General features: G+C 41.6%; 1 protein-coding gene across 3 annotated transcripts in view; it reads right to left on the bottom strand.

The window, feature by feature from the left end:
- Pdss2 (decaprenyl diphosphate synthase subunit 2) overlaps positions 1–27,249 on the bottom strand; it is a 233,881-nt gene that overhangs the window by 42,459 nt on the left and 164,173 nt on the right. For all 3 annotated transcript variants that reach the window (XM_031348481.1, XM_031348483.1, XM_031348484.1), the window contains exons 5-6: positions 2,602–2,775; positions 927–1,058 (exon numbers count right to left, since the gene is read on the bottom strand). In XM_031348481.1, coding sequence (XP_031204341.1) covers positions 927–1,058; positions 2,602–2,775 — 306 coding nt within the window. The remainder of the gene's footprint in view (positions 1–926; positions 1,059–2,601; positions 2,776–27,249) is intronic.

Raw genomic sequence — 27,249 nt, 5'->3', positions numbered from 1 at the left:
GACTATGCACTGTGTACTGTCACGTCCTCACTCCATCTCCTGTCTTGGTGGACTATGCACTGTGTACTCTCACATCCTTACCCCATCTCCTGTCTTGGTGGACTATGCACTATGTACTCTCAGGAACAAAGGCAGGCTGCTAGCATTCAGAGCGTTAGTACAGGAAGAGGGTTAGGAGAGGGGAATGCTATTTTTTTCAGAATGCAGATCCTCACTGAGGCACTGCGCCATAAGGCAGCTGCCCCTCGATTCCCACCCTCAGCTGTGCCTGGAACCATTCCTACATCTATAGACCCAGTAGAATAATACCAATTACAACCACAAAGTTAAATAAGTCACGAGAGTCTAGATGATAAGGTAGGAAGTTTTCATACCAGAGTTTCTGTACTAAGATAAAATAAATAGTCCCCCCTAATCTGCTTAGGCCCCCCTGTACTCCAAACCCTGTACTCTTCCTACTTCTCCATGCTCCCCCCCACCCTTCTGGCTTTGATAATGTCTCAAAATGGGTGTTTAAGGTCCAAGTTTGTTTTAAAATAACCCAACAAGCAGACAGACGGAGCTCATGTTATTCTGCAGCTTGTAATGGAGTCCACAGATGGGAAATTGCCATCAGTTAAAGGGTGGTGCTAGTACCATGCCCAATTTCTGAAAGTCGTTAGAAAAAAAATCCCCAAAGTTAATTAGCATTCTCAACAGGCACTAGTGCTGTGTTATGGTAGTCTACAAACTCAGACATAAGTGTGGCCTCTAGCTTATAACTAATATTTTACCTCTGAAACATGTAGGTTATAAAGAATCTCATCTAAAGAAAAGGCTTTTTTTTTTTTTAATGGCTGATCTATATCTTTAAACCACTACGAACTAGTAATTTTGTTCTAGGATCAGCTATAATGGCATTAAAAACAGGAGTGATTTCAACTTACCTCTCCAATCTGCTTAATCCATAAATCTCTTCCAAGAAACTCCTGATGTAAGACTACAGGTGCTGAGTTTAGGTTAAAGGACTTAGAGTCACTGGTCTTGTCTCTAATAAAAGGCTGGAGGTCAGAATTTATCTAGAAGGAGAGGTAGAGGGGTTATGAGCATGATGTCTCAATTCAGGAGTAGCCATTACATAGTGTTTCCATGCACTTTAATGGGACTTAATAAGCACACGCACATTCTGGATGACTTAGAAACAATCTTCTCTTTAGCCCCTTCTCCTTAAACTTTACGTTAAATGTCGAGACTTAAATAAAAAAATAACAAATACAACCAGTTTAATAAGGAAACCCAAGTTTTAACGAAATATGAAAAATCTTGTCTGGAAATTATACACAGATATATATACACAGACACAGAGATATACACACATACATATATAGACACAGACATGGATACGTACTCTCATCTGGACACATACACACATATAGACTCATATACACAGGGACATACATATATAGACACACACAGACACAGACACATATAAACACAGACATGTTGTACTGGCTGTTTTGTGTCAACTTGACATAACTGGAGTTATCACAGAGGAAGGAGAGACTCCCTTGAAGAAATGCCTCAATGAGATCCAGCTGTAAGGCATTTTCTCAGTTAGTGATCAAGGGGGTAGGGCCCCTTGTGGGTGGTGCCATCCCTGGACTGGAAGTCTTGGGTTCTATAAGAGAGCAGGCTGAGCAAGCCAGGGGAAGCAAGCCAGTAAACAGCACCCCCTCCATGGCCTCTGCATCAGCTCCTGCTTCCTGACCTGCTTGAGTTCCAGTCCTGACTTCCTTTGGTGATGAACAGCAATGTGGAAGTGTAAGCTGAATAAACCCTTTCCTCCCCAACTTGCTTCTTGTTCATGATGTCTTGTGTAGGAATATAAACCCTGACTACGACACATGTTACATATACATATGTATATATAAAAATATATACATGTACACATACATACACAAACATGTATGTATTCCTGTCTTATATGAGTTAAGTAACATTTGAAAGTATGTAACTGAAAAATTTTTTTTGAGACAGAAGTTTTCTATTATGTAGCTCCGGATATCCTAGGTAACTGAAAATTTAAAGTTAAATAGAATCAACCACAAAGCAGCTGGTTTGGCAATGTTTTATATTTCACATGTCACTGAGAAGAGTGAGTTATTAAATATTCCTCCCTTCTAGCCTCTCCGACTCTTGGGAGTGTTCTCACTTTTTCTTAATAAATCTATGCTCCAGCTTTGATTAAAAATATTAAATCATGAATTAAAATGGAAGCTTTCAACTTTATATAGTATACCTTCAAATTTTATTAACTTCTCAATATTTGTTTAACATAGGATTTGCAAGGGAACTGTAACAAAAATAAAAAAGTCTACCATTCTGTGAGGCTGATATTACATGTTATTTAATAATTAAAGGAGTTATTTTAAGAATTTTTTACTATTATAAATTATATAGTATTTGCCAATTGTACTGCTTATATAACTATTGTCTCTGACTGACATATTTCACTCACACAATGGACATTTTTCAAGATCTAAAAGCAGCTTATTGAGTGCCAACAGTCTTCTGGGTACACGTATCGTATTTCAGGATGCAGAAGGCAGGGTGTACACGTACCTTGTGACTCATGGCCATGTGCTTCCCATACTGGAATGCCATGTCTTGGACCGCAGCATCATGCTTCGCTAACTCCATTGCAGCCTGGCAGCTCTTCGCTAGCAAGGCACAGTGGGACAGGAAAGTCTGTTCCTTCCAGGTCGACATTCTAATATCATCTGTAATAGAATTCCCCTGAAAATGTAAAAAAGGCCAAGATGAAAAGGCTTTCGGATTGATTTCTCTGTGTTGAAGAACAAAAGCATTAAAAACTGGCCAGGTCTGGTGGAATACAGTTGCAATCCCAGTAACTGAGAGGCTGAGGCAGGGGGACTATGAATTCCAGGCTAGCCAGGGCCACAATAAGTAAATAAATAAATAAAACAAAACCAAGGTAAGGACGGACTAGTAACACTCCGACTTCTGCGACAAGAGGAACTGAGGAAGCTGAGCCCTGGCTCTGGCTATAAAGAGCAGTGGCCAAGAAGACTGCTTTATCTTAAGCTCAAGAACCTCTGTAAGACAGACTTATCAGATGAGACTGCCGTGTGGAAACCAGGCTCTCTAACCTGACCTCTGCTTACATGCGCCATCAGTTCTGAAACATGAGGATCGTACTGCATTTAACTGTCATGAAAATAGTAAGGGCATCATGAAGACAGGGTACACTTGGAAAACTAAAGTAACCACAAACAAGAAGATATTTGGACATGAGAGCAGGGGACAAAATTAATAATCACCACAATAAATCACAACTAAAACTAATCAGAAGCCGTACAGACAAGCCCACCCCCAGCAGCACACCTCCTCCTATGATTAGGCCATACCTTCTGGGGTGAGCTGAGTAGGCATGTCCCCCTTCCTCCCATAGACTCATATGTTTGAGTGTTTGGCCCATAGGGAATGGTAGCATTAGGAGGTGTTCGCGGCCTTGCTGGAGTAGGTGTGGCTTTGTTGGAGGAAGGGTGAAGAATGTGGGAGCAGGCTTTGAGGGCTCCTATGTTCAAGCTACACCCAGCGTGACATAGTCTATTTCTGCTGCTGGAGGATCAAGATGTGGAACTCTGGGCTCCTCCTCTAGCATCATGTCTGCCTGCACATTGCCATGCTTCCCACCATGATGATAATGGACTGATACATCTGAAAGTGTAATGTTTCCAGCCTCAATTAAATGTTCATGGTGTCTCTTTACAGCAATGGAAACTCTAATGAACACACCTCCTAGTCCTTCTCAAACAGTTCTATTCCCTGGTGACTAAGCATTAAAATATTTGAGCCTGTGGGGGCCATTCTTATTAAAAACACCACGGGCAGGAATAAAAGAAAGGAAGGGAGGAGACTAGCAAGGGCAATCTTGAAAGAAGGTGGCCATGTAGTGTATGTGACTATGGAGTGGGGTTGGGCAAACAGAAACACCGAACTTCATCTAGCCTCACCTAATATCAAGACTCAGTAATTAAAAAAAAAAAAAAAAAAAGAGAGTGAGGCTGAAGAGATGGCGCCATGGCTCCAGGGGTTAAGGGAGTACTGCTGCTCTTGCAGAAGAGCTGAGTTCATTCTCTAGCCTTCACATTGGGTGGCTCACAAACACCTGTAACTCCAGCTCCAAGGGATTCTCCCCCCGCCTTGGGGGTCTGTACTCACATGTATGTATACACACACACACACACACACACACACACACACACACACACTTAAAAAAATATGTGACTTGGATAGGTAGACAATGGATCAAAACAGAGAGTTCAGAAGACAACCAAAGCATATGCAGAAAATTTCTGTATTTTATGGAAAAGTCCGAGTCAAGTTGGAATTTCCAATAAATGTGCCATTTACTAGAAAGAACTATTTGGAAAGAGTGAAATTTGATTTTTGTTTCAGTCTATGATAAACTCCAAATGGCAAAAGCAAACCAAAGCAAACTATCATAGACTCCTAAGCCAAGTGAAGACATTCATGGGAGAAAATGGAACTCCCCCAAGCTCTCCCACACGTCTACCTCCTAACTGCTGGAGTCTGTGCATTTACCTTATCCAGCAGCAAGGGCTTTAAAGACCAGATGGAATTTAGTATTCTGAGATGAAGGATAACTGAGTGGACAACACGTAATCACAGGGTTTCTTCTCTATTTTCCTCTGTCCTTCCTAATTTGATTGAAATAATGAAAATAATTATTCCTTAATGCTTCTCCTTTGCTCATACAGTGTATGAACTCTAAAACATAATAGCCAATGCTCCCTAGTATGGTAATAAGCAATGACTTTTTGGCCTAATTCTTAGCCAAAATATCCCCTATGTGACTTGTACTTCAGTTACACAGGATACAGATATTTCTTGAAATACTATTCTCTTCAAAGGTATTATTTCTCTGTACTTTTCTATTCATTAAACTGAGTATCTCCAGTGTAAATTTTTTGAATAATAGTCTCAAATATTCCCACAAATATTTTCTTCTTTTGAAAAATATTACCTAGTTGCAATTTGATACAGTGCTTGATTCTCTCTGAATTACATGAGTGATTATATGTGTTTCTCGGACAGTTAGCCCTAGGTCACGTACATGTATTTTAATCATCTAGGCAATATTCAATTTTAAATAACTTTTGGTTAAGTGGATATAATCCTGTTTGTCAGTTCAATTTATTATGAGTATGTATTCATTTTAATTTTAAGCTAATGGGTACAATACAATTAATATGAAACTACCAATACATGGTAGGTATCCCAGGGACGAAGCCCAGAACAGGACGCTAACCGAAGAAGTGACAAGTGTTGCTCCTGTAGAGACCCTATGCTCGATGCCTAGTATCCACATGGCAGCTCCTAAATGTCTGTAACTCCAGCTCCAGGGAACCTGATGCTCCAGGTACACATGTGGTGTACTTGCAGACATGTAGGCACACACGTTTAAAAAAATAACTAAAAAATTTATGACCATTGATTAACTTTTGGTTGGTTGTGTAACATACTCATTTATGCATCAAGGACCAGGTCTCTGTAAACCAATTTAGATATAAAGATCTATAAACAGCTTGTCCACAAGAAGCTCATGGTCCACGGATTGAAGACCACCACAACAAACAACAAAGCAGAAACATGCATATAGACAGACAGAGCTTTCCACGGACATTACATGTGGCCATCATACCAATTTTCTTAGCATTTTAAAGTTATGCATTAATTTTAATTGTGTACTATTGTATATGTGTCTATGTAATTATGTGTGTGTGTGTGTGTGTGTGTGTGTGTGTGTGTAAAAGGGTAATTGCAGGACCTGAAACCACCAAAGGTTTAGCTCTGCTCATTATGTATTTCTTACTGGGATTTAGACTCTTTATTATTCATCATTTTTACATTTTTAAATTATTCATGGAACAGACAATCTCTGAAAAAGATTATTCAGATAACCAGAAACAATTAATTTATGGTCCCCTGAAATCTTCTGCCATCACTTAATTGGACCATAAGTTAATAACTCTGCTCCTGAGTTAATCAGAAATGTTATTCCCTGAACATCAAGTTATTACTTAGTATGAACTTAGTTATTAACAAAGCAAAATCCTTCTATTCATTTCTACCAGATTGTCACATATATACAAAGAAAACAAGCTCTAGGAAAACTAATGTATAATTTTAAAATGCCAAGGAAACTAGTTTGATAGCCACATCTAAATCAGTCTCTTTAAATATCAGATACACAAAATGGGTACGAGAGGCCAGAATAAGATTTAGAAATACTTACAGGGTCACAGTATCTGCAGGTTAAGATAGATATTAAGTATATTCTTTGAGCATTTTTCACATGAATGTCATCCATCCTATCTATCTATCTATCTATCTATCTATCTATCTATCTATCTATCTATCTATCTATCTGTCTATCTAACTATCTATCTATCTATCTGGAGAGGCAGGGCTTCATGTAGGCTAGATTGTACCTCAACTTCTTACATTCAAGGATGACCTTAAACTCTTGATCTTCTTCTGCCTACCCCAAGTGCTGGGATATGGATGTATGCCACCATACCCAGCTATAGAAAGTTTTCTTTTGTCCTTTGTGGTGCTGAGGATTGAACCAAGGACCTCCAGTATGCCAGGGCGGCCTTATAATTGTTATTCTCTTCCTTAGTACCCCAAGTGCTAGGATTATAGGCCTGGATCACAATGCCCAGCCTTACATGATGTTTGTCTCATATTTGTGTATTTGTTTGTTCGAACTGTCCTAGAATTCATCGAGGACTGTCTGTCTCTACCTCCCAAATGCCACGATTAAAGAGGTGTACCACCATTCCTGGTTCTATATCAAGTTCTAATCAAAGATTTATTACATATAAAAGATGATATTTAGTGACTATTTACTTTTGACGAGATTTCTTTATTTTAAGAAGGGGTATTATACCATTATGCATATGAATAACAGTCAAACAGAGGTCTCTTAATTTACATTACTGTTACCTTGCTCTCTCTCTTTTTTTTTCATTAGATATTTTGTTTATTTACATTTCAAATGTTCTCCTCTTTCTCAGTTTCCCCTCCAGAAAAAGCCCTGTTCTGCCCCCCTCCCCCTGCTCACCAACCCACCCTCTCCCTCTTCCTGGCCCTGACATTCCCCTACACTGGGGCATAGAACCTTCATAGGACCAAGGGCCTCTCCTCTCATTTATGATTGACTAGGCCATCCTCTGCCACATATGCACCTGGAGCCATGAATCCCACCATGTGTACTCTTTGGTTGGTGGTTTAGTCTCTGGGAGCTCTGAGGATACTAGTTAGTTCATATTATTGTTCGTCCTAAGGGGCTGCAAACCCTTTTAGCTCCTTGGGTTCTTTCTCTAGCTCCTTTTTTGGGGACCCTGTACTCAGTCCAATGGATGGCTGTGAGCCTCTACTTCTGTATTAGTGGGGCACTGTCAGAACTTCTCAGGAGACAGCTATATCAGGCTTCTGTCAGCCAGCACTTGCCGGCATCCACAATAGTGTCTGTATTTGATGAATGAATATGGGGAGGGTTCCCAAGTGGAGCAGTCCCTGGATTGTCCTTCCTTCAGTCTCTGCTCCATAGTTTGTCTCTGCAACTCCTACCATGAGTATTTTGTTCCCCCTTCTAGGAAGGATTGAAGTATCCACACTTTGGTCTTCCTTCTTGTTGAGTTTCATGTGGTTTGTAGATTGAATCTTGGGTATTCCGAGCTTCTGGACTAATATCCACTTATCACTAAGTGCATAACATGTGTGTTCTTTTGTGATTGGGTTACCTCACTCAGGATGATATTCTCCAGATCCATCCATTTCCCTCAGAATGTCATAAATTCATTGTTTTTAATAGCTGAGTAGTACTCCATTGTGTAAATATACCACAATTTCTGTATCCATTCCTCTGTAGAGGAACATCTGGGTTCTTTCCAGTTTCTGGCTATTATAAATAAGGCTGCTATGAACATAGTGGAGCATGTGTCCTTATTGCATGTTGGAGCATCTTCTGGGTATATGCCTAGAAGTGGTATAGCTGGATCCTCTGGTAGTACTATGTCCAAATTTCTGAGGAACCACCAAACTGATTTTCAGAGTGGTTGTACCAGCTTGCAATTCCACCAGCAATGAAGGAGTGTTCCTCTTTCTCCACAACCTCACCAGCATCTGCTGTCACCTGAGTTTTTGATCTTAGCCATTCTGACTGGTGTGAGATGTAATCTCAGGGTTGTTTTGATTTGCATTTCTCTGATGACTAAGGAGGTTGAACATTTCTTTAGGTGCTTCTTAGCCATTCAGTATTCCTCAGTTGAGAATTCTTTGTTTAGCCTTGTACCCCATTTTTAATAGGGTTATTTAGTTCTCTGGAGTCTAACTTCTTGAGTTCTTTGTATATATTGGATATTAGCCCTCTATTGGATGTAGGATTGGTAAAGATCTTTTTTGCAATCTGTTGGTTGTCGTTTTGTCCTATTGACAGTGTTTTGAGACAGGGTTTCTCTGTATAGCCTTGGCTGTCCTGGAGCTGACTTTGTAAACCAGGCTGGCCTCGAACTCAGAAATCCTCCTGCCTCTGCCTCCCAAGTGCTGGGATTAAAGGTGTGAGCGTGCACCGGCTCCATTTGTCAATTCTTGATCTTAGTGCATAAGCTATTGGTGTTTTTATTATTTGTGACTATTGTGAAGGGTGTTGTTTCCCTAATTTCTTTCTCAGACTGTTTATCCTTTCTGTAGAGAAAGGCCACTGATTTGTTTGAGCTAATTTTATATTCAACTACTTTCCTGAAGTTGTTTATTAGGTTTAGGAATTCTCTGGTGGAATTTTTGGGGTCTCTTAAGTATACTATTATATCATCTGCGAATAGTGATAATTTGATTTCTTCCTTTCCAATTTGATCTCCTTTTGTTGTCTAATCGTTCTGGCTAGGACTTCAAGTACAATATTGAATAGATAGAGAGAGATTGGGCAGCCTTGTGTAATCCCTGATTTTAGTGGGATTGCTTCAAGTTTCTCTCCATTTAGTTTTATGTTGGCTACTGGTTTGCTGTATATTGCTTTTACTATGTTTAAGTATGGGCCTTGAATTCCTGATCTTTCTCCAAGCCTTTTATCATGAAGGGGTGTTCGATTTTGTCAAATGCTTTCTAAGCATCTAATGAGATGATCATATCTTTTTTTTTTCTTTGAGTTTGTTTATATAGTGGATTACATTGATGGATTTACATATATTGAACCATCCATGCATCTCTGGGATGAAGCCTACCTGATCATGATGGATGATCATTTTGATGTGTACTTGGATTCTGTGAGAATTTTACTGAGTATTTTTACATCGATATTCATAGGGGAAATTGGTCTGAAGTTCTTTTTCTTTGTTGGGTCTTTGTGTGGTTTAGGTATCAGAGTAATTGTGGCCTCATAGAATGAATTGGGTAGAGTGCCTTCTGTTTCTATTTTGTGGAATAGTTTGAGGAGTGTTGGTATTAGGTCTTCTTTGAAGGTCTGATAGAACTCTGCACTAAACCCATCTGGTCCTGTGGTTTTTTTGGTTGGGAGACTATTAATGACTGTTTCTATTTCCTTAGCAGATATGGGACTGTTTAGATCATTGATCTGATCTTGATTGAACTTTGCTACCTTGTATCTGTCTAGAAAATTGCCCATTTCATCCAGGTTTTCCAGTTTTGTTGAGTACAGTCTTTTGTAATAGGATCTCATGATTTTTTGGATTTCCTCAATTTCTGTTGTTATGTTTCCCTTTTCAATTCTGATTTTGTTCATTAGGATACTGTCTCTGTGCCCTCTAGTTAGTCTGGCTAAGGGTTTATCTATTTTGTTGATTTTGTCAAAGAACCAGCTCCTGGTTTGGCTGATTCTTTGTATAGTTCTTTTTTTTTCCCACTTGGTTGATTTCAGCCCTGAGTTTGATTATTTCCTGCCGTCTACTCCTCTTGGGTGAATTTGCTTCTTTTTGTTCTAGAGCTTTCAGATGTGCTGTCAAGCTGCTGGTGTATGCTCTCTCCAGTTTCTTTTTGGAGGCACTTAAAACTATTAGTTTTCCTCTTAGGACTGCTTTCATTGTGTCCCATAAGTTTGGGTATGTTGTGGCTTCATTTTTATTAAATTCTAAAAAGTCTTTAATTTCTTTCTTTATATCTTCCTAGACCAAGTTATCATTGAGTAGATAACCTCCCCCAGCTTCAAGCGGGCTGAACCAGACCTTGCTCTTGACACAAAGCAGCTAACCCACTTGGGTGGAGCTTCCTGAGATAAAGGAAACCCTTTTGTTCTGCCACTACTCTGTCTCTCCGGAAGTTCCTGCTAGGAGCCACACCCTGCTGAGCTGCTTCACCTGCCTTCGGACAGAAGAACAAGATGCTAATTAGGCCACAAGATCCTGGCTTACTGGGGGATGGGTTTCCCTGCCTATATAATTCTTAGATTCAAAAATACATATTGGACCTTGATAAGAATTATTCTGACTTAGTCTCATTCTTTCTCTCGACTGTCTGATTCCCCTATTTTCCCAGGCCCCTGCCTCTCTTCCAGAGACCCAGTTTGTGTAGCTGCTGGTGGCTACTACAAGTAGAGTATTGTTCAGCTTCCAGGTATATGTGGGCTTTCTATTGTTTATGTTGTTAGTGACGACCAGCCTTAGTCCGTGGTGATCTGATAGGATGCATGGAATTATTCCAATCTTCTTGAATCTGTTGAGGCCTATTTTGTGACTGATTATATGGTTAATTTTGGAGAAAGTACCATGAGGTGCTGAGAAGAAGGTATATCCTTTTGTTTTAGGAAAAAATGTTCTATAGATACCTGCTAAATCCATTTGTTTCCTAACTTTTGTTAGTTTCACTGTATCTCTGTTTAGTTTCTGTTTCTTTTTATAAGATATTAGAATGGCTATTCCAGCTTGTTTCTTGGCACCATTTGCTTGGAAAATTGTTTTCTAGCCTTTTACTCGGAGGTAGTGTCTGTCTTTGTCATTGAGGTGGGTTTCCTTTATGCAGTAAAATGTTGGATCCTGTTTATGTACCCAGTCTGTTAGAGTATATCTTTTTATTGGGGAATTGAGTCCACTGATACTAAGGAAAAATAATTGTTGCTTCCTGTTATTTTGTTGTTAAGAGTTGGAATTCTGATCATGTGGCTATCTTCTTCTTCTTCTTCTTTTTTTAAAAAGATTTTATTTATTTATTATTATATATACAATGTAGCTGTCTTCAGACTCTCCAGAAGAGGAAGTCAGCTCTCTCGTTACAGATGGTTGTGAGCCACCATGTGGTTGCTGGGATTTGAACTTAGGACCTTCAGAAAAGCAGTCAGTGCTGTTAACTAACCACTGAGCCATCTCTCCAGCCTGTGGCTATCTTCTTTTAGTTTTGTTGAAGGATTACTTTCTTGCTTTTTCTAGGGTGTAGTTTCCCTTCTTGTGTTGGAGTTTTTCACTTACTATCCTTTAAAGGGCTAAATTTGTGGAAAGATCTTGTGTAAATTTGATTTTGTCATGGTATATCTTGTTTTCTCCATCTATGGTAATTGAGAGTTTTGCTGGGTATAGTAGTCTGGGCTGGCATTTGTGTTCTCTTAGGGTCTGTATGACATCTGCCCAGGATCTTCTGGCTTTCATAGTCTCTGGCAAGAAGTCTGGTGTAATTCTGATAGGTCTGCCTTTATATGTTACTTGACCTTTTTCCCTTACTGCTTTTAATATTCCTTCTTTGTTTAGTGCATTTGGTGTCTTGATTATTATGTGGCGGGAGGAATTTCTTTTCTGGTCCAAACTATTTGGAGTTTTGTAGGCTTCTTGTATGTTCATGGGCATCTCTTTCTTTAGGTTAGGGAAGTTTTCTTCTATAATTTTGTTGAAGATATTTACTGGCCCTTTTAGTTGGGAGTCTTCACTCTCTTCTATACCTATTATCCGTAGGTTTGGTCTTCTCATTGTGTCCTGGAATTCCTGGATGTTTTGGGTTAGGATCTTTTTGCATTTTCTTTGATTCTTGTGTCAATGTTTTCTATGGTATCTTTTGCACCTGAGATTCTCTCTTCTATCTCTTGCATTCTGTTGGTGAAGCTTGCATCTATGACTCCTGACTTCTTTCCTAGGTTTTCTATCTCTAGAGTTGTCTCCCTTTGTGATTTTTTTTTTATTGTTTCTACTTCCATTTTTAGATCCTGGTTTTGTTCAATTCCTTTACCTGTTTGGTTGTGTTTTCTTGCAATTCTTTAAGGGATTTTTGTGTTTCCTTTTCAAGGGCTTCTAGCTGTTTACCTGTGTTCTCCTGTATTTGTTTAAGGGAGTCATTTATGTCCTTCTTAAAATCCTCTATCAGCACCATTAGATATGATTTTAAATCCAAATCAGTGTGTTGAGGTATCCAGGACTTGCTGTGGTGGGAGTACTGGGTTCTGATGATTCCAAGTAGTCTTTGTTTCTGTTGGTAAGATTCTTGCATTTGCCTTTCACTATCTAGTAATCTCTGGTGTTGGATGCTCTTGCTGTCTCTGGCTGGAGCTTGTTCCTCCTGTGGGCCTGTAACCTGTGTCAGCACTTCTGGGAGACCAGCTCTCTCCTGGCAGGACCCGTGCACAGAGGGCTGTGGCACAGCCCCACCTCCTGGGTGCAGATGGAGGCAGGAAGGACCCTGTCCCAGCTGCTCTGCCACTTCTTCAGCCTGTGCGCTCCTGGCTGGTCCCACCTTAGACAGTTATAGGAGAGAAAATGGTGATCTCTCTAATCTCCACTGAGTCTCGGGGTCAGAGCACTCCCTGGAGACAAGCTCTCTCCTGATAGGAGAGGTGCACACAGGGCTGTGGCACAGCCCCACCTCCTGGGTGCAGATGGAGGCAGGAAGGGTTACCTTGTTCTTTACCTCATGATTTATTTTGCTTGGGTAAAGCTGGTTGAAATTATAGAGGGTATGCTGATGTTGCTTGAGATAGCAGTACTGGTGGTATGTTCAATGAAATTGAACTTCTAGGGCGGTATGGCAGTGAGCAGTGATGTGTAATGAAGAACCTGCTTTTTGTCTGGGAGACACACACTCTCAGTTGCTTTGCTCATGCAGGGAAACATTTTTTTCTATTCATGGGAGACCAAAGTGTATTTGTCACCGTGGCTGTGTGGGCTTCAAGTTTAGGTTCATGGTCACTGAAGAAGCACAAACTAATTGGGCCAGGGAGTTGTTGAATCTGTTGGGCCAAACTATTTCCTTTCTCACGATCAGAAGAGTTTTGGAGACTTGAAAGCTGACCATCTGTGGAGTTGAAACAATGTTTTTAAAGTATAATACAAAGGCTAGAGATGTGTTCAGCTTGGAGCATGTGCTAGAAATGAGTGCGTGGATCGCCAACTGTACCCCTCTCAACCCGCTCCGTACACAGATGCTTCACATTCAGGCTACCCACTTTAGATTCATATTGTGGGTAACTATTTTTATAAATGAGGCCTAAACATGGGTTGGATAAGTGACTAGATTCCCTTAATACACATTTTAATGCCTAAATTACTTCCTTTGATTTTTTTTTTTTTAGACAGAGTCTCATATAATTCACTACACAGCAGAGGCTGGCCCTAGGCTTCTGAGTGCTAGGGTCATAGGTGTGCCTGCCATGCCTACATGCCTTCTTAATTCTTATCTGAAGCTGAATAAGAGCCAGAGTAATGAGAGTAAGGGGTCAGAGGGATGACCATTAGGAGCACACACTGTTCTTGTGAGGACTCCAGCACCCAGGTCAGGAGCCCGCAACTGCTTGTGTGGCTCCAGCTCCAGGGATATGACGCCTTCTGGATGGAATCTGTGGGCACTGTACTCATGTGTACTGTGTCACACACAAATAATTAAAAATAAGACAAATAAAATCTTAACAATAAAAGTGAGACAAATATAGGAAAACTTCCTCGGGGAGAGGAGGAAGCAAGGATACAGAGGGGCCCGACTCGTTCTGCTGGCTAATGACATGATGACAACATTTCTGCATCACATAACCCATTACTTCCCACCTCAAGTTTTGGGTATCATAATTTTTAGTTAACAGGTAAGGAAGTTCCAAGAACATATTTCGAACAAGACCAGGCAAAAGTAAATGGTAGAGATCATCTTTAGATATATGACAATTGGATTCTATTATGCTTAATATATAGAAATGTATGCTATGCTTCATATATTTAATTTGACAATTTTTATCTGAATGAATGTTTTGCTTGCATGCATGTCTGTGTATTACATGCATACCTAGTCCCTACTGAGGCTAGAAGATGGTATCAGATCCCCTGCAACTGGAGTTACAACAGCTCTGAGCTACTGTGTGGGTGCTGGGAATTGAACCAGGGTATTTGGGAGAGTATCAAGTGTTCTTATCTACTAAGCCATCTCTCCAGCTCCCTTAATATCTTCTAGAATAAAAAGAATGCTGAGTGTAAGAGTGAATGATGCATGCCATTCTATCTATCTATCTATCTGTCTGTCTGTCTGTCTGCATTTAACCCTATGTATTAAGCCTAGTAGTAATACCCCCTGAAGAGAAGAATTAAAGAGATCTTGCAATGAGTATGTTTTCAGGAATCCTGAGGCAATGTGAGGGGAAAAGGATGATGTGTTAACAGCCTCATCTCACAGGACAAGACAGTTTGTTTTGAGTTATACCCCAGCTGCATAGGACCTAGTAAAGTAGGCATTTTCACGTCCACATAAATCATAAATAATAGGCAGCTGTGAAGATGTTTATTACTAAAACATTTCAGAAGTGTTTCTCAGGGCTAGGGAGAAGTCTCGGCACGTAAAAAGCTTGCTGTGCAAGCATGAGGACATGGGTTTGGATCCCTAGCAACCATGTAAAAGCCAGTGTGCCTCTGTAGCTCTGGCTGTGGGTGTGGGAAAGAAGGGCAGAGACAGGCAGGACCTGGGAGCTCACTGGGAGCCAGTCTAGCTGAAGCAGCAAGGTCTGGGTTTGGTGAGAGACCTTGCCTCAAAAGGAGCCAATCTTTCCTCATTGATTTGATAAGAGTGCTGAAAACTTATACACTCTCTTGAGCCCAGGGATTCCTGGCAGTAGACTTTAGTTCCTTGCCGTACAGGCCCGGTTGTGTGGCTACTCACATGATATGACAACTGGTTTTCCAGTGGGAGTGGCTCATGAGTAAGTACAAGGCCACAGAGAACTTCCTATGCCTTTACATGCCTATCCTGGAAAGGTAAGCACAGGAAACACTAGGGAGTGGTTCTGATCCTGGAGGCTAGCGACCGCAGATGGAGTCCATGATTAAACATTTTAGTCTCTTAAAACACTTCTGAGCCATATATTGACCAGGCAAGTTTGAGACTGACTGCCTTGCCAGCATTACCAGCATTAGTATTTTCATTGTTAACAAGTAAAAAGTGAGCCGCCATTGCAACCTTAGATATCATTCCGCTGGTCAGCCAGTTGCCTTTCTTCCTATCGCACCCTGACCTATGTAGAAAGTTTAGCTTAAGCCAGGATGAGCAGGCAGGGGGCAGAGCCAAGTGTAGCCTATGAGCCACTGATGGTAGGAGTGAGGGCATGAAGAGGTAGTTTTGACTACTGCCTGAGGCAAATGCCTGTGTCCTCTCACATGTAAACACTGAGCATGGGTAAGAAAGTAATCAAGGTCACATGATAAGCAGGTAATAAGCAGGTGGCCCCAACTTAATGAGATTAATGCCCCCAGCCATTATTAGATATCAACGAACTCTCTGCTACCTTCTTTCCTTGCTATGTGAGGACACAGCCAGACAGGGGATGTCGGAGCTCTCACAGGTTAAACTGCCTGGAAGTTTAGATGTGCAGCCTCCAGTCTGTGATAAAATAAAGGTTGACTGAGCATGGCAGTCCCAGCTGGTTGGCCTGAAACCGGCAGTGATCTTCTTGTCTTTGCAGTAAGGCCAGTTGATTAGAGACTAATAAGCATATCTATACACTTCTTCTCACATCTTTTAACGTGGTCTCATAAACCAGAATGTTAACATATTGCCTTAAAAGTTTTTTTTTTTTTTTTTTTTTTTTTTTTTTTTTTGTTTAAAAAAAAAATTTACATTGTGTTTTTCTATTCCATTCTCCCTCAAAATTAGGCGGCTTAGCACCAGCAGCCTGGTCATTACTAGCTACCAATGCATCACATTTCCATTGTCACCACAGGCTGCATATTTTCCCTATGCGCATGTTCCATACCCCTTATAAAGCTCTCACCTTAATGGCCAGCTCTCTTTTCCATCTCTGCTCAGAGGCAGCCTCTCCTATACCCCCTGTCCCCATAAATCTCTCATGTGACATACATACATACATACATACATACATACATGTGTGTGTGTGTGTGTGTTTGTGTGTGTGCACATCCGCATTTAGGACTGGGTGAATCTTTCTCCATGTCTTTATACCTTTTATTAATAAAAAACTATTTTTTAGGGGGTGCTAGAAAGAGATCATTACCTCTGCTTTTCCAGAGGACCTGAGTTTATTCCTAGTACCCACTTCAGGTGGCACATAGTACCTGTAACTCCAGCTGTAGGGATCTGACACCTCTAGGCTCTATGAGTATCAGTATTCCACTGCACAGATCTTCATACAGATAGGGGAAGGGAAACACACACACACATACAGAATTAAGAATACTGGGGTTGGGGATTTAGCTCAGTGGTAGAGCGCTTGCCTAGCAAGCGCAAGGCCCTGGGTTCGGTCCTCAGCTCTGGAAAAAGAAAAAAAGAAAAAAAGAAAAAAAAAAAAAAGAATACAACTAAATCTTTACAACAATTATTTAGTTACTTAAGGTATCACTGTATAGGCCTGGCTGGCTTGAAACTTACTACGTAGACCAGGCTGGCCTCAAACTCAGAGATCTGCCTGCCTCTGCCTCTTGCGTGCAGAGGTTAAAGGTGTACAGCACCACCCTTGGCTTTATGCTCAGCATGCATCGATGCCCGGCTTTTTATGTGGTTGCTGGAAGGACTCAGGTCCAGCGGCCCTCACGCATGTGCAGCAAGCACTTTACACTGAGCTATCTCCCAGCCAGTAATTTGCTTTTTAAATGTAATGCTGGATATCTAGTGACTTGTTTTATCTTTTTTTAAACTGTGTAATTTGTGAGTGTACTTTATAAGTAGGACAAGCCATTTTAAATTACTCTCATTTGTCTTCAAATTGGAATACATTCAATATTTAACAATTGATTTAAAACTGTTTCTACTTGAAAAAAAGGGATACTAGTAAAATTATAGGTATTACTGTCATTACCACTGTGAGACACTTCAAAGTCTTGGACTTGTGATATGAGCTTGAACAGATGCCCAGTAAACAATAAACAGGAGATGACACGTTTTATTAGCTCATTAGTGCATGTCTTGGGTATAATACGAGGGAGAAGTTGTGAGTAATGGACCAATGGCAGACACCATAGAGTGTCTTAATGCTTGCTGTTTCACACTTAAAGCTCCTATACTATCTATTTTCCTTTAAATATATGTAAAAGCATTTGTTATCAAGTCCTTCTACATCTAGTGCCTTCCACACAACACATGCTCAAAGTCATGTGACATGAGTAAGTAAGATTGATGTGGGAGGGCCCAGCTCACTGTGGGTGGTGCCATCCCTGGGCAGCTGGTCCTGGGTTACATAGGAAAGCAGGCTGAGCAAGCCAGGAGGAGCAAGCCAGAAAGCAGCATCTTCCATAGCCTGATATCAGCTCCTGCCTCCAGGTTCCTGTGCAGATGGACAGACTGCCCTGATACAGTATCTTCCCTATGACCAGCTCCTGACTCCAGGTTCCCGTGCAGATGGACAGACTGCCCTGATACAGTATCTTCCCTATGACCAGCTCCTGCCTCCAGGTTCCCGTGCAGATGGACAGACTGCCCTGATACAGTATCTTCCCTTTGACTAGCTCCTGCAGAGGCAATACAATGATTTCTTAGGAGATGTTTGTTAGAGCTGAAGACAAGAGTTTAGGAGATCAATTGCTTTTGTTGCAAACAGTAAGCAAGACTATTGTTCTTTACAACAATTATTTATTTACTGAAGGTATCACTGTATAGGCCTGGCTGGCTTGTAGACGAGGCTGGCCTCAAACTCAGAGATCTGCCTGCCTCTGCCTCTACATTTTTCAACTGGCTACATAGAGAACGATTTTGTAAACTGAGCCGGGTAGGGTCTGCAAGGTGGTTCAGCAGGAAGGATTCTTGCTGCCAAGCTTGATGACCTTAGTTCAATCCCCAGAACCGACACGGTAGAAGGAGAGAACGGACTGCCTACGGTTAGCTTCTGACCGTAACATGATCGCCACTGTGGCACACATACATGCATACGAATATACAAAATAAAAAATAAAATGTTTAAAAAAAAGTCTTGGATTACCTTGAAATACATTTAGTAATGACAGTGATCTAGGGCATATTTTTCTACCAATATTACCTGCTGTATTATTAATTATTTAATCTCAATTGGGGGTTTCTACCCCACCTTTGATTTTTTAGTTTCCAGATAAAAGCCACATGATTTGTATATTTCTAAAGCTTCATCAGCACTAAAGCTGCTGAATCTAACCTCTGTGCCATTATGTCTACTTCCCTGTTAATAACCCCAAGATATGACTAGCTATGGTCCACCTGGGGCTCTTACTCCAACTGGCCAGCCCTCAGAGCCATGTTCTCATGATTTACTTACTCCATGTCGCTCTTGCTCTCTCTCCCCCCCTCTTCTTCTCTCTCTCTCTTGCCCCCCACCTCTCTTTCTCCTCATGGTCCTACCTCAGACCCCAAGCCCAGAACCCAACCCCCCACCTACCTCTCTTGTGCCTTCTGCCCAGCTATAGGCTATTGATATATTGATATCTTTATGCAACCAATAGTTTTAAATTAAGGAGCAAGGTACAAGGGGATTCTCTCATTCCTGGGGCCAAGCAAGCCTTGGGGGCCAGTAGTTAGCATCACAACACAGAGAAGACCAAACCTCAACAATCACCTAGTAACAAACAAGAAAAAGAACCAAAAAAGCATTTACTTTGAAAGGAAGGAAAATTTTCTTTATTCACAAATGCCAAATGACTACCTACACAGGGTTCCATAGAACCCATAAAATCAAAACTTGTTTGACAGACAAATTGGTAAGATTGTAGGATGCAAGATAAAACAACAATGACAATAAATAACAAGTATCCCTCCAATACTGAATAAAATGGATATCCAATTAAATGGATACAATGTTCATAAGGATATTATAAAGGATATTAAAATATTGCTAGAGGATATTAAATAGCAAATAAACACAAAAAGATGCAAGGTGCTCTGCACTGTTATTTACTAGGGAAATACCAGCTAAAACCACAATGAGCTAAAACTGCAAGGTAGGCCAAAATTATATATTAAATACTGATCAGATTAAGTTTTACCAAGGTGTGGGACAATCAGAATTCTCATACACAGCTGATGGAATGTAAAGTGGGGGCCAATAAGATGGCTCAGCAGGTGAAAGCTTGTCTTAGGGCTTCCACTGCTGGGCTAAAACACCATGACCAAAGCAACTTGAGGCGGGCGGAGGTGGGGTGGGGGGGGGGAGGGAGGAAAGGGAACTCTTTCATTTACATCTTCAGGCAATGGTCCATTACTGAGAGAAGTCAGGAGAGGAACCTGGAGGCAGGAGCTGATACAGAGGCCATGGAGGAGTGCTGCTTACTGGCTTGCTCCCCATGGCTTGCTCAGCCTGCTTTCCTACAGCACCCAGGGCCACCCACCCTGGGCTGCACCACCTATAGTAAGCAGGGTCCTCTCCCATCAATCATCAATCAAGAAAGTTCACCACAGGCCCACCTGGTGGAAATGTTTTCTTAACTGAAATGTTCTCTTCCACAATGACTCTAGCCTGGTCAAGCTGATGGAAACTAGCCAGCACAGAGTGTGATATACCCATTGTATGACACATGAAGTCCACTACTAGTTTTCTATACAGAAGAAAATAAATAGCAATCTGGTTATTCCTATGTAAACCCAAGAGAAATGAAAGTCCATTTTTTTATATAGACTTCACACATGAATGCTCCCAATAGCTTCATTTGGAATATTTTAACACTGAAAACATCTCAAATTTTCCCCAATAGGTGGATCATAGACTGTGTTAGATGCTTACAACTGAATACCATTTTAGCAGAAATGAACTATTCAGATTTGTAGTATGGATATATTTCAAAGTAACTGTTCAAAGACCCCAGTCAAAGGGTTGATATTTCTAGATTTATTTATATAAAGTTCTGCAAAAATGCAAGCTAATTTACAGTGATGATAGATTGTCTATGGCTCACAGCAGAAGGTACAGGATGGAGGAATATAAAAGAAGAAACCACTGGGGTGATATATGCTTATCAACTTAATTGTGATAATTTCTTTGGTCCTTGTATATGTCTAGACATCAGATAGGGCACTTTAAATATTCCAAGTTTATTATATATTAATAAGATATTGTATATTAAAAATATGACAAAAATCTTCCATTACCATCACTCTGGAGCTTTCTAAATAATTTAGCAACTGGTGGCTGGGGCTACTACTGGTATGCCAGGTTCTGTCTTGGTACTAGAAACACAGTGGTACTTATATTCTTGTAGAAAGAGACTTAAAGTTGGTAAGGATGATAAAAAAGAAAACAACGACAACAAAAGCCCCACCAGATGGCAACACTTTTGATTAAAATAAAAATAATTAAGCAGGATAGCTATTAAAATACTCCCAACTGGGTATGGAGACGTGGTTTCTAAAAAGCCGCTGCTGGCAGGGATATGAATGTCACTGAGGGCAAGCATAAGCATGTGAAGCAAACCCAGCAAGCAACTCCCTCCCATGGACCACCCTCAGGACCTCCTCAGAATCGCCTGGATTACCCACCTGCAGTTTGTAAACATGGCTTCAGTTCTGCATGCCGGCACTACAGATCCTCCACCCTTTCCATGAAGCATCCCTGCAGGGGCCTTTTTGGGTTTTTCTTTGTCTGTTTTAAAGGCAGGGTCACACTGTAGCCCTGGCTGGCCTCTGCCTCTGGAGTGCTGAGGGCTGGGACCGGGTGTGAGCCCCAGCACCTAGCTGCAGTGTCCTTATTCACTAACCCTTTACTGTTACAGGAAGGAAGGAAGGAAGCCCGATCTCCAATGCTTCCTCTCACTGCGCGTTCCTCCTCCAGGCTTCCACCCTCTAAGGTCTATTTCAAATAGCAGATCCTCTTTGGATCCACTAGATGGGTCTGGTTTACATTTCTCTCCTGTCATTTCCTCCATGAGGACAGTCTTTTTTTTTTTTCTTATTTATTTTATGTATATGAGTACATACAGTAGCTGTACAGAAGGTTGTGAGCCTTCATGTCGTTGTTGGGAATTGAATTTTTAGGACTTCTGCTCACCCTGGTCAACTCCGTTCACTCAGTCCCTGACTGCTCTGGCCCAAAGATTTATTTATTATTATACATAAGTACACTGTAGCTGACTTCGGACGCACCAGAAGAGGGCATCAGATCTCATTATGGGTGGTCATGAGCCACAATGTGGTTGCTGGGATTTGAACTCAGGACCTTTGGAAGAGCAGTCAGTGCTCTTACCTGCTGAGCCATCTTGCCAGCCCAAACACAGTCATCTTACTCTCATGTCTTAGACAGTGGCCCACAGCTCTGCAGGTGGGTAGAGCGAGTAAGCACCTACGATTTCAAATAGACTCAATTGTCTTATTTTTGTACTTGACTTGAAAGCTAGGAGCCAAAGGAAGAGGAGTACAAACATAATAATAAGATTATCTTGCCCTACAAAACCTATGGCTAATATGTAAAGCATTAACTGTGCTTAGAAACACAGGTGGACCTCTGCAACTTCAGTGACTGTTCATTAACCAGGTCTTTCTCCAGAGAGCTAGATTAAACTCTCTTCCTTTTGTGGTTTGGGGCCAAGCTAACATGAGCAGGGCCTGCATGAAGGCAGGGGAGCTGTGTGTGTTCCTCTTCTCAGAACCAACTTGGGTTAGAGGCCTGCCTTAACTAAGGGCTGTGGTTAGATCCCTAAGTTAGGTTACAACAAACAGAGCTGATTTTAGAAAATGGGCATGTTAGCAACCCCAACCTACTAGCCCAATTTTAAATTTTTTTTAAAGAATGTTTGTTTTTATTTTATCCAGGTGTTTTGTCTGTGTATCACGTATGCAATGCCAGTGGAGACAGAAGAGGGTGATGGATCCTCTGAAACAGGCATCACGGATGGTTATGAGCCTTCGTGTACACACTGGGAATGGAACCAGAGTCATCCGAGGAGGGGCACTTAGTGCTCTGAACCACTAAGCGCTCTCGCTCCCTCTCTCTCCCTCTCTTTCATTCTAGTCCCTCAGGTCTGATGATATTAGGAAGAGTCACTGCAGAGTATAGGGTCAAATCATGCCTTTAATCATAGCTCAGGGGAGGCAGAGATAGGTAGTTCAAGGCCAGCCTGGGGTACATATCAAGTTTCAGGATAGCTAGGCTAAACAGTGAGACCTTGTCTCAAAACAATTTTTTTATAAACACACACACACACACACACACACACACACACACACACACACACGCACGCGCGCGCGCACACACACACACACACACACACGCACGCACGCACGCACGCACACACACACACACACACACACACACACACACACATGAGTGAAAGAACACAAAGGTAAAGCAGTACAGGGAAGGTGTCTCCGTGGCTGGAGCCTAGACGCTTTTCACTAGAACACCCCAGCAGAGCCACAGGGCATGCTTGGCACTCCCAACAATAAGTGTGAACTGTGCATGAAATGTGGTCAGCGTCACTGGAGACTCAGGCTTGGGTTTTTCTCAGGGCTGCTCGTATAGGCTCTCTTTGCCTAAAATGCAAGAAAATTCTAGATTCCCAGAGAAACAGGTGCTCGGCATAAGCCTGCTGCAGAAGCAGTAGAGGCGCTGTGAACTGGTTTATCTCAGTGGGGACAGAGCTCCTAAATTCCAGGGTCCCAGTGGCAGCCTGAGCCCGACTGCACAAGCAGGCTTTGCTAAGGACAGAAGAGCATGTCCTAATATTAATTAATAATTAGTTAATTAAAGTTTTGAGGTAAGTCCTGTATTTACATCATTTCCATTCCTCCCATGTCCTCCATGCAACTCTCCCAGTCCCTCTCAAATGCACGACCTCTCCTCTAATTCTTACTGTTATTGTTACACTGTTAAATAGGTACTTTACCTGCACATATGTCTGTGTGTGCCTCGTGCCCTTGGAGGCCAGAAGAGGGCATCAGACCTCCTGGGACTGGAGTGACAGGTGCTTGTGAGCTGCCATGTGGGTCCTGGGAATCAAATATTTTCTTCCCGGCTTTGTTCAGTGTTTCACCTGGGTTTTAAGTGTTGAGACCATGTCTCATGGTGTAGCTCTGGTCGGCCTGGTCCTCACTGTGTAGAGCAGGTTTGTCTTGAACTTGCATCAATCCTCCTCTGCCTCCCCAGTGTTGAAACTACAGGTCTGTGCACCAAGTGTGGCAGTATGTCCAGTTCCTTACTGATCATGTAGTTGCTCGTTAGAGGAAATAAGTGCTCGAGCAACGGCAACAATGTATCTCTGTTGAAATGGTAAGATACTTTGATTTGTGAAATCAAAGCCAGTGTTAAAAGATATATTTATCAAGTACAATGAGAACATGCGTACTTTGTCTAAGCAGAGCTTATACTTGTAAAGCACTTGCCTAGCAAGCAGCAAGCCCTGGCTCCTGTCCCAGCACTGACCCTCCCAGGGGTCAGGAATGTATTCTGCAGTATGTTATCTGTAATCTATGAACAAAGGTTCTAGTTTTGGCGTTAACCTTAAAACCACACGCCACTATCATTAAAAAGATCAAGAACATTTGAGTTACCCTTTGTAGTAGTTTACACAGGTACAGGAGAGGCACGGTTCCCTTTGCATCACTAATATATAAGACAAGGCTTACAGAATTCCACATCTGAATTAGTGGAGACAGCAGCTTGCTTTTAAACCTAGGAATAGTTGGGAACTTTGAAGAAGAATTTTATTCCTTTCTATAAAAAGGAAGTGCTGTGAGTGGGAGACTGTAGTAAAGCATCCTGGGCTGGCAATGCAAACATATGGTGAATGACCACTTCAAAAGCTGCTTCTCTACTTAATTTTTTTTTTTTTTTGCTTCTCCTTTTTCTTCCTCATTTCTTTTCAGATTAATTGGTTATTTGTGTGTATTTATGTGTATCTACCTGAGTTTATGTTATACATACACTCATGCATGCATATGCCCCAGGAAGCCAGAGGGCCTCGGATTCCTTGAAATGAGCTACGTGCAGTTGTGACATGCCTAACATGAATGCTGGAAACTGAAAGAACGACACGCACTTTCATCACTGGGCCATCGCTTCAGCACCATCTTTAAATTTTTTTTTTTTTTTTTTTTTGAGATAAGGTCTTACTATGTAGTCCTGGTTGGCATGGAACTCTGTAGATCAGGCTGGCCTCTGCCTCCCAAATGCTGGGATTAAAGGGTTCTTTAATTAGACAAAATGGGTAAAAAATTTTTTCCTTAGGTACATTTTTTAAAAAGTCCAAGGGCTAACTATTATGGTAAGGAGGAGATGGTTCACGAGGTAGTAAATGCAAACACAAAGATCTTTTCCATGAGTGGAACTAAGGACAGTTTCCCTGAATTCCTTTGCATATTTCCATGATCACAACTTACCTGCAATCTGCTAAGTACTTGCAATTTAAATTCTATGTTTCATGGCTGTAGGGAAATTAGGTACTACCTTCTGGAAAAAGTGATTGACCCAGCTCCAATTCTCTCTCACTTTAATGTACCTACCTGCCCCATAGATGCCACACCACAGAACGCTAAGTTGCCACTAACTGATCTCCATTACTGCATTAACTTAGCACAAAGAAAACAGAGCACTATTGTATTCTCTTGCCCCTGAGAGATGAGGTGGACGGTCTGCAGCTTAACTTGACTCTCAAAGCAATTCTTCTGTGAGATGAATTGCCCCAAGGCTGCGTGCGGAGGCTGATCAACAGACCCACAGTGCAGGCTTCACTTTCCATATGACCTCTACTTGTGGCAACTTCTCAGTCATGCCACAGCCTGCCAGCCTGATGTGTGTGTGTGTGTGTGTGTGTGTGTGTGTATGAGAGAGAGAGAGAGAGAGAGAGAGAGAGAGAGAGAGAGAGAGAGAGAGAGAGAGAGCCTGCCAGTCTGGTGTGTGTGTGTGTGTGTATGTGGTGTGTGTGTGGTGTGTATGTGGTGTGTGTGGGGTGTGTGTGTGGGGTGTGTGTGTGTGTGTGTGTGTATGTGTGTGTGTGTGTGTGTGGTATGTGTGTATGGGGTGTGTGTGTGGGGTGTGTGTGTGAGCCTCCCAGCCTGATGTGTGTGTGTGTGTGGTATGTGTGTGTATGTGGTGTGTGTGTGAGCCTGCCAACCTGGGGTATATGTGGCTGTGGTGTGTATATGTGAGCCTGCCAGCCTGGGGTGTATGTGTGTATGGTGTGTGTGTGGTGTGTGTATATGTGTGGGGTGTGTGTGTGTGTGTGTGTGTGTGTGTGTGTGGTGTGTGGTGTGTGTGTGAGCCTGCCATCCTGGGGTGTATGTGTGTGTGGTGTGTGTGTGGTGTGTGTGGTGTGTATGTGTGTGTGGTGTGTGTATATGTGTGTGGTGTGTGTGTGTGTGTGTGTGTGTGAGCCTGCCAGCCTGGGGTATATGTGTGTGTGGTGTGTGTATATGTGTGTGGTATGTGTGTGTGTGGTGTGTGCGTATATGCGTGGTGTGTGTGCATGTGTGCGTGCGCGCGCGCGCGCGCGCGCGCGCGCGCGCGTGTGTGGTGATCTCTCTCTCTTTGCTTCTGTAGCCATTCCTTCCACGGTAGTGGAAAGCACACACAGGAAGGGGTGGTGAGGGTCCTGGTTAGGAAGGAAAGTGTGGTTAACTTGAATTGAACCTGGGGTGCAAATGCAGGCTGTATCAATGACTGCTGTGGTCAACTACACCTTTTTATGTTCATTACTGAACAATACCTGATCTTCAAAGGGTTTAGCTACATTCTGGATCTTAACTGCTTTGAAAAGACTCAGGTGCTTTAAAGGGTTCTATCTGTCTGGGGAGGCGGAAGGGCAGATGAACAAAGCAGTATATATATGTACTTTTTAAGGGAAATTTATTAGCTAATGGTAAAATCAGCAAATGGTGCTTGCTCAGTGGCTGTTCCGTTACACCAGTAACCCCTTGCTGCTTCTTCTATTCTCTTTCCAAATAGATTATCTAGTTTAAAAACCACATGGAACTTGGAATCTAATTAAAAAACAAACAAACAAACAAACCCTGAGTTCAAATCTAATCCTCAAACACATTAAGGAATAAGATTTAGACATTAAATTTGGATGCTATTATCAGCTCTAAATTGTAGACTTTCTTCCATAAAATGAGACCATCCCCCAAGGATGAGCAGGTAAATCATTTAAAATGTCACTTGTTTATTGGCCATCATCTTCATATTATGTGCAAGATAACTTCCAATGAGTAGAGCCCGATATAAGCTACCCCCGACCATTGATATTAACCTTCAGTCACACAGAGAGCTACTCTTTGAAAGTCTTGCAAACACAGTTCATTGCGGTCTGCATCTTGTGAGGTCCCCACATTCCAATGTGCTATGTAGGTGAGGTCAGAGACGCCTCATGGGGACGATGTGTCCGTCCCTGAGTCAAATGTTAGCAGATGTCTGAGGTACAAAAGTCTTTACATTTCACTAACCACTGTTGTAACCATCCAGAGCTCCCGAGTTATACTTCAGATTTAATTTCTTTTTTTTAAATCTAAGTTGCTCATGCCCTAGATTCATTCTTAGTAAAATTTGCCTCTAATTTTTTTTCGAGTGGACGGGTTAATGCTTAGGACATTCACACAAGCATATTTTTCCTAATTTGCAGTGAGTGATAGCTTGCTAATGCAGGAGTTAAAGAAGTTACAGTAATGACATCGAGAGGAATCCCTTCTAACAGTAGGTATCATGGTCAATGGCGGTGGTGGGCAATGAAGCATGCACTTCACATCTAATCTCCCACTGAATGAAATAACTGCATTTTAAGGAAATAAAACCTAACCTTTCTTGAGATGACCTGTTAAATGAGTCAAAAAGCCCTAATTCTAAACCTATAAAATTAATCA

This window comes from Mastomys coucha, unplaced genomic scaffold (assembly GCF_008632895.1).
Source record: "Mastomys coucha isolate ucsf_1 unplaced genomic scaffold, UCSF_Mcou_1 pScaffold3, whole genome shotgun sequence".
Classification (NCBI taxonomy): Eukaryota; Metazoa; Chordata; class Mammalia; order Rodentia; family Muridae; genus Mastomys; species Mastomys coucha.
Note: the sequence above shows the minus strand (reverse complement) of the source record. Positions and strands in the feature narration are given on the sequence as shown.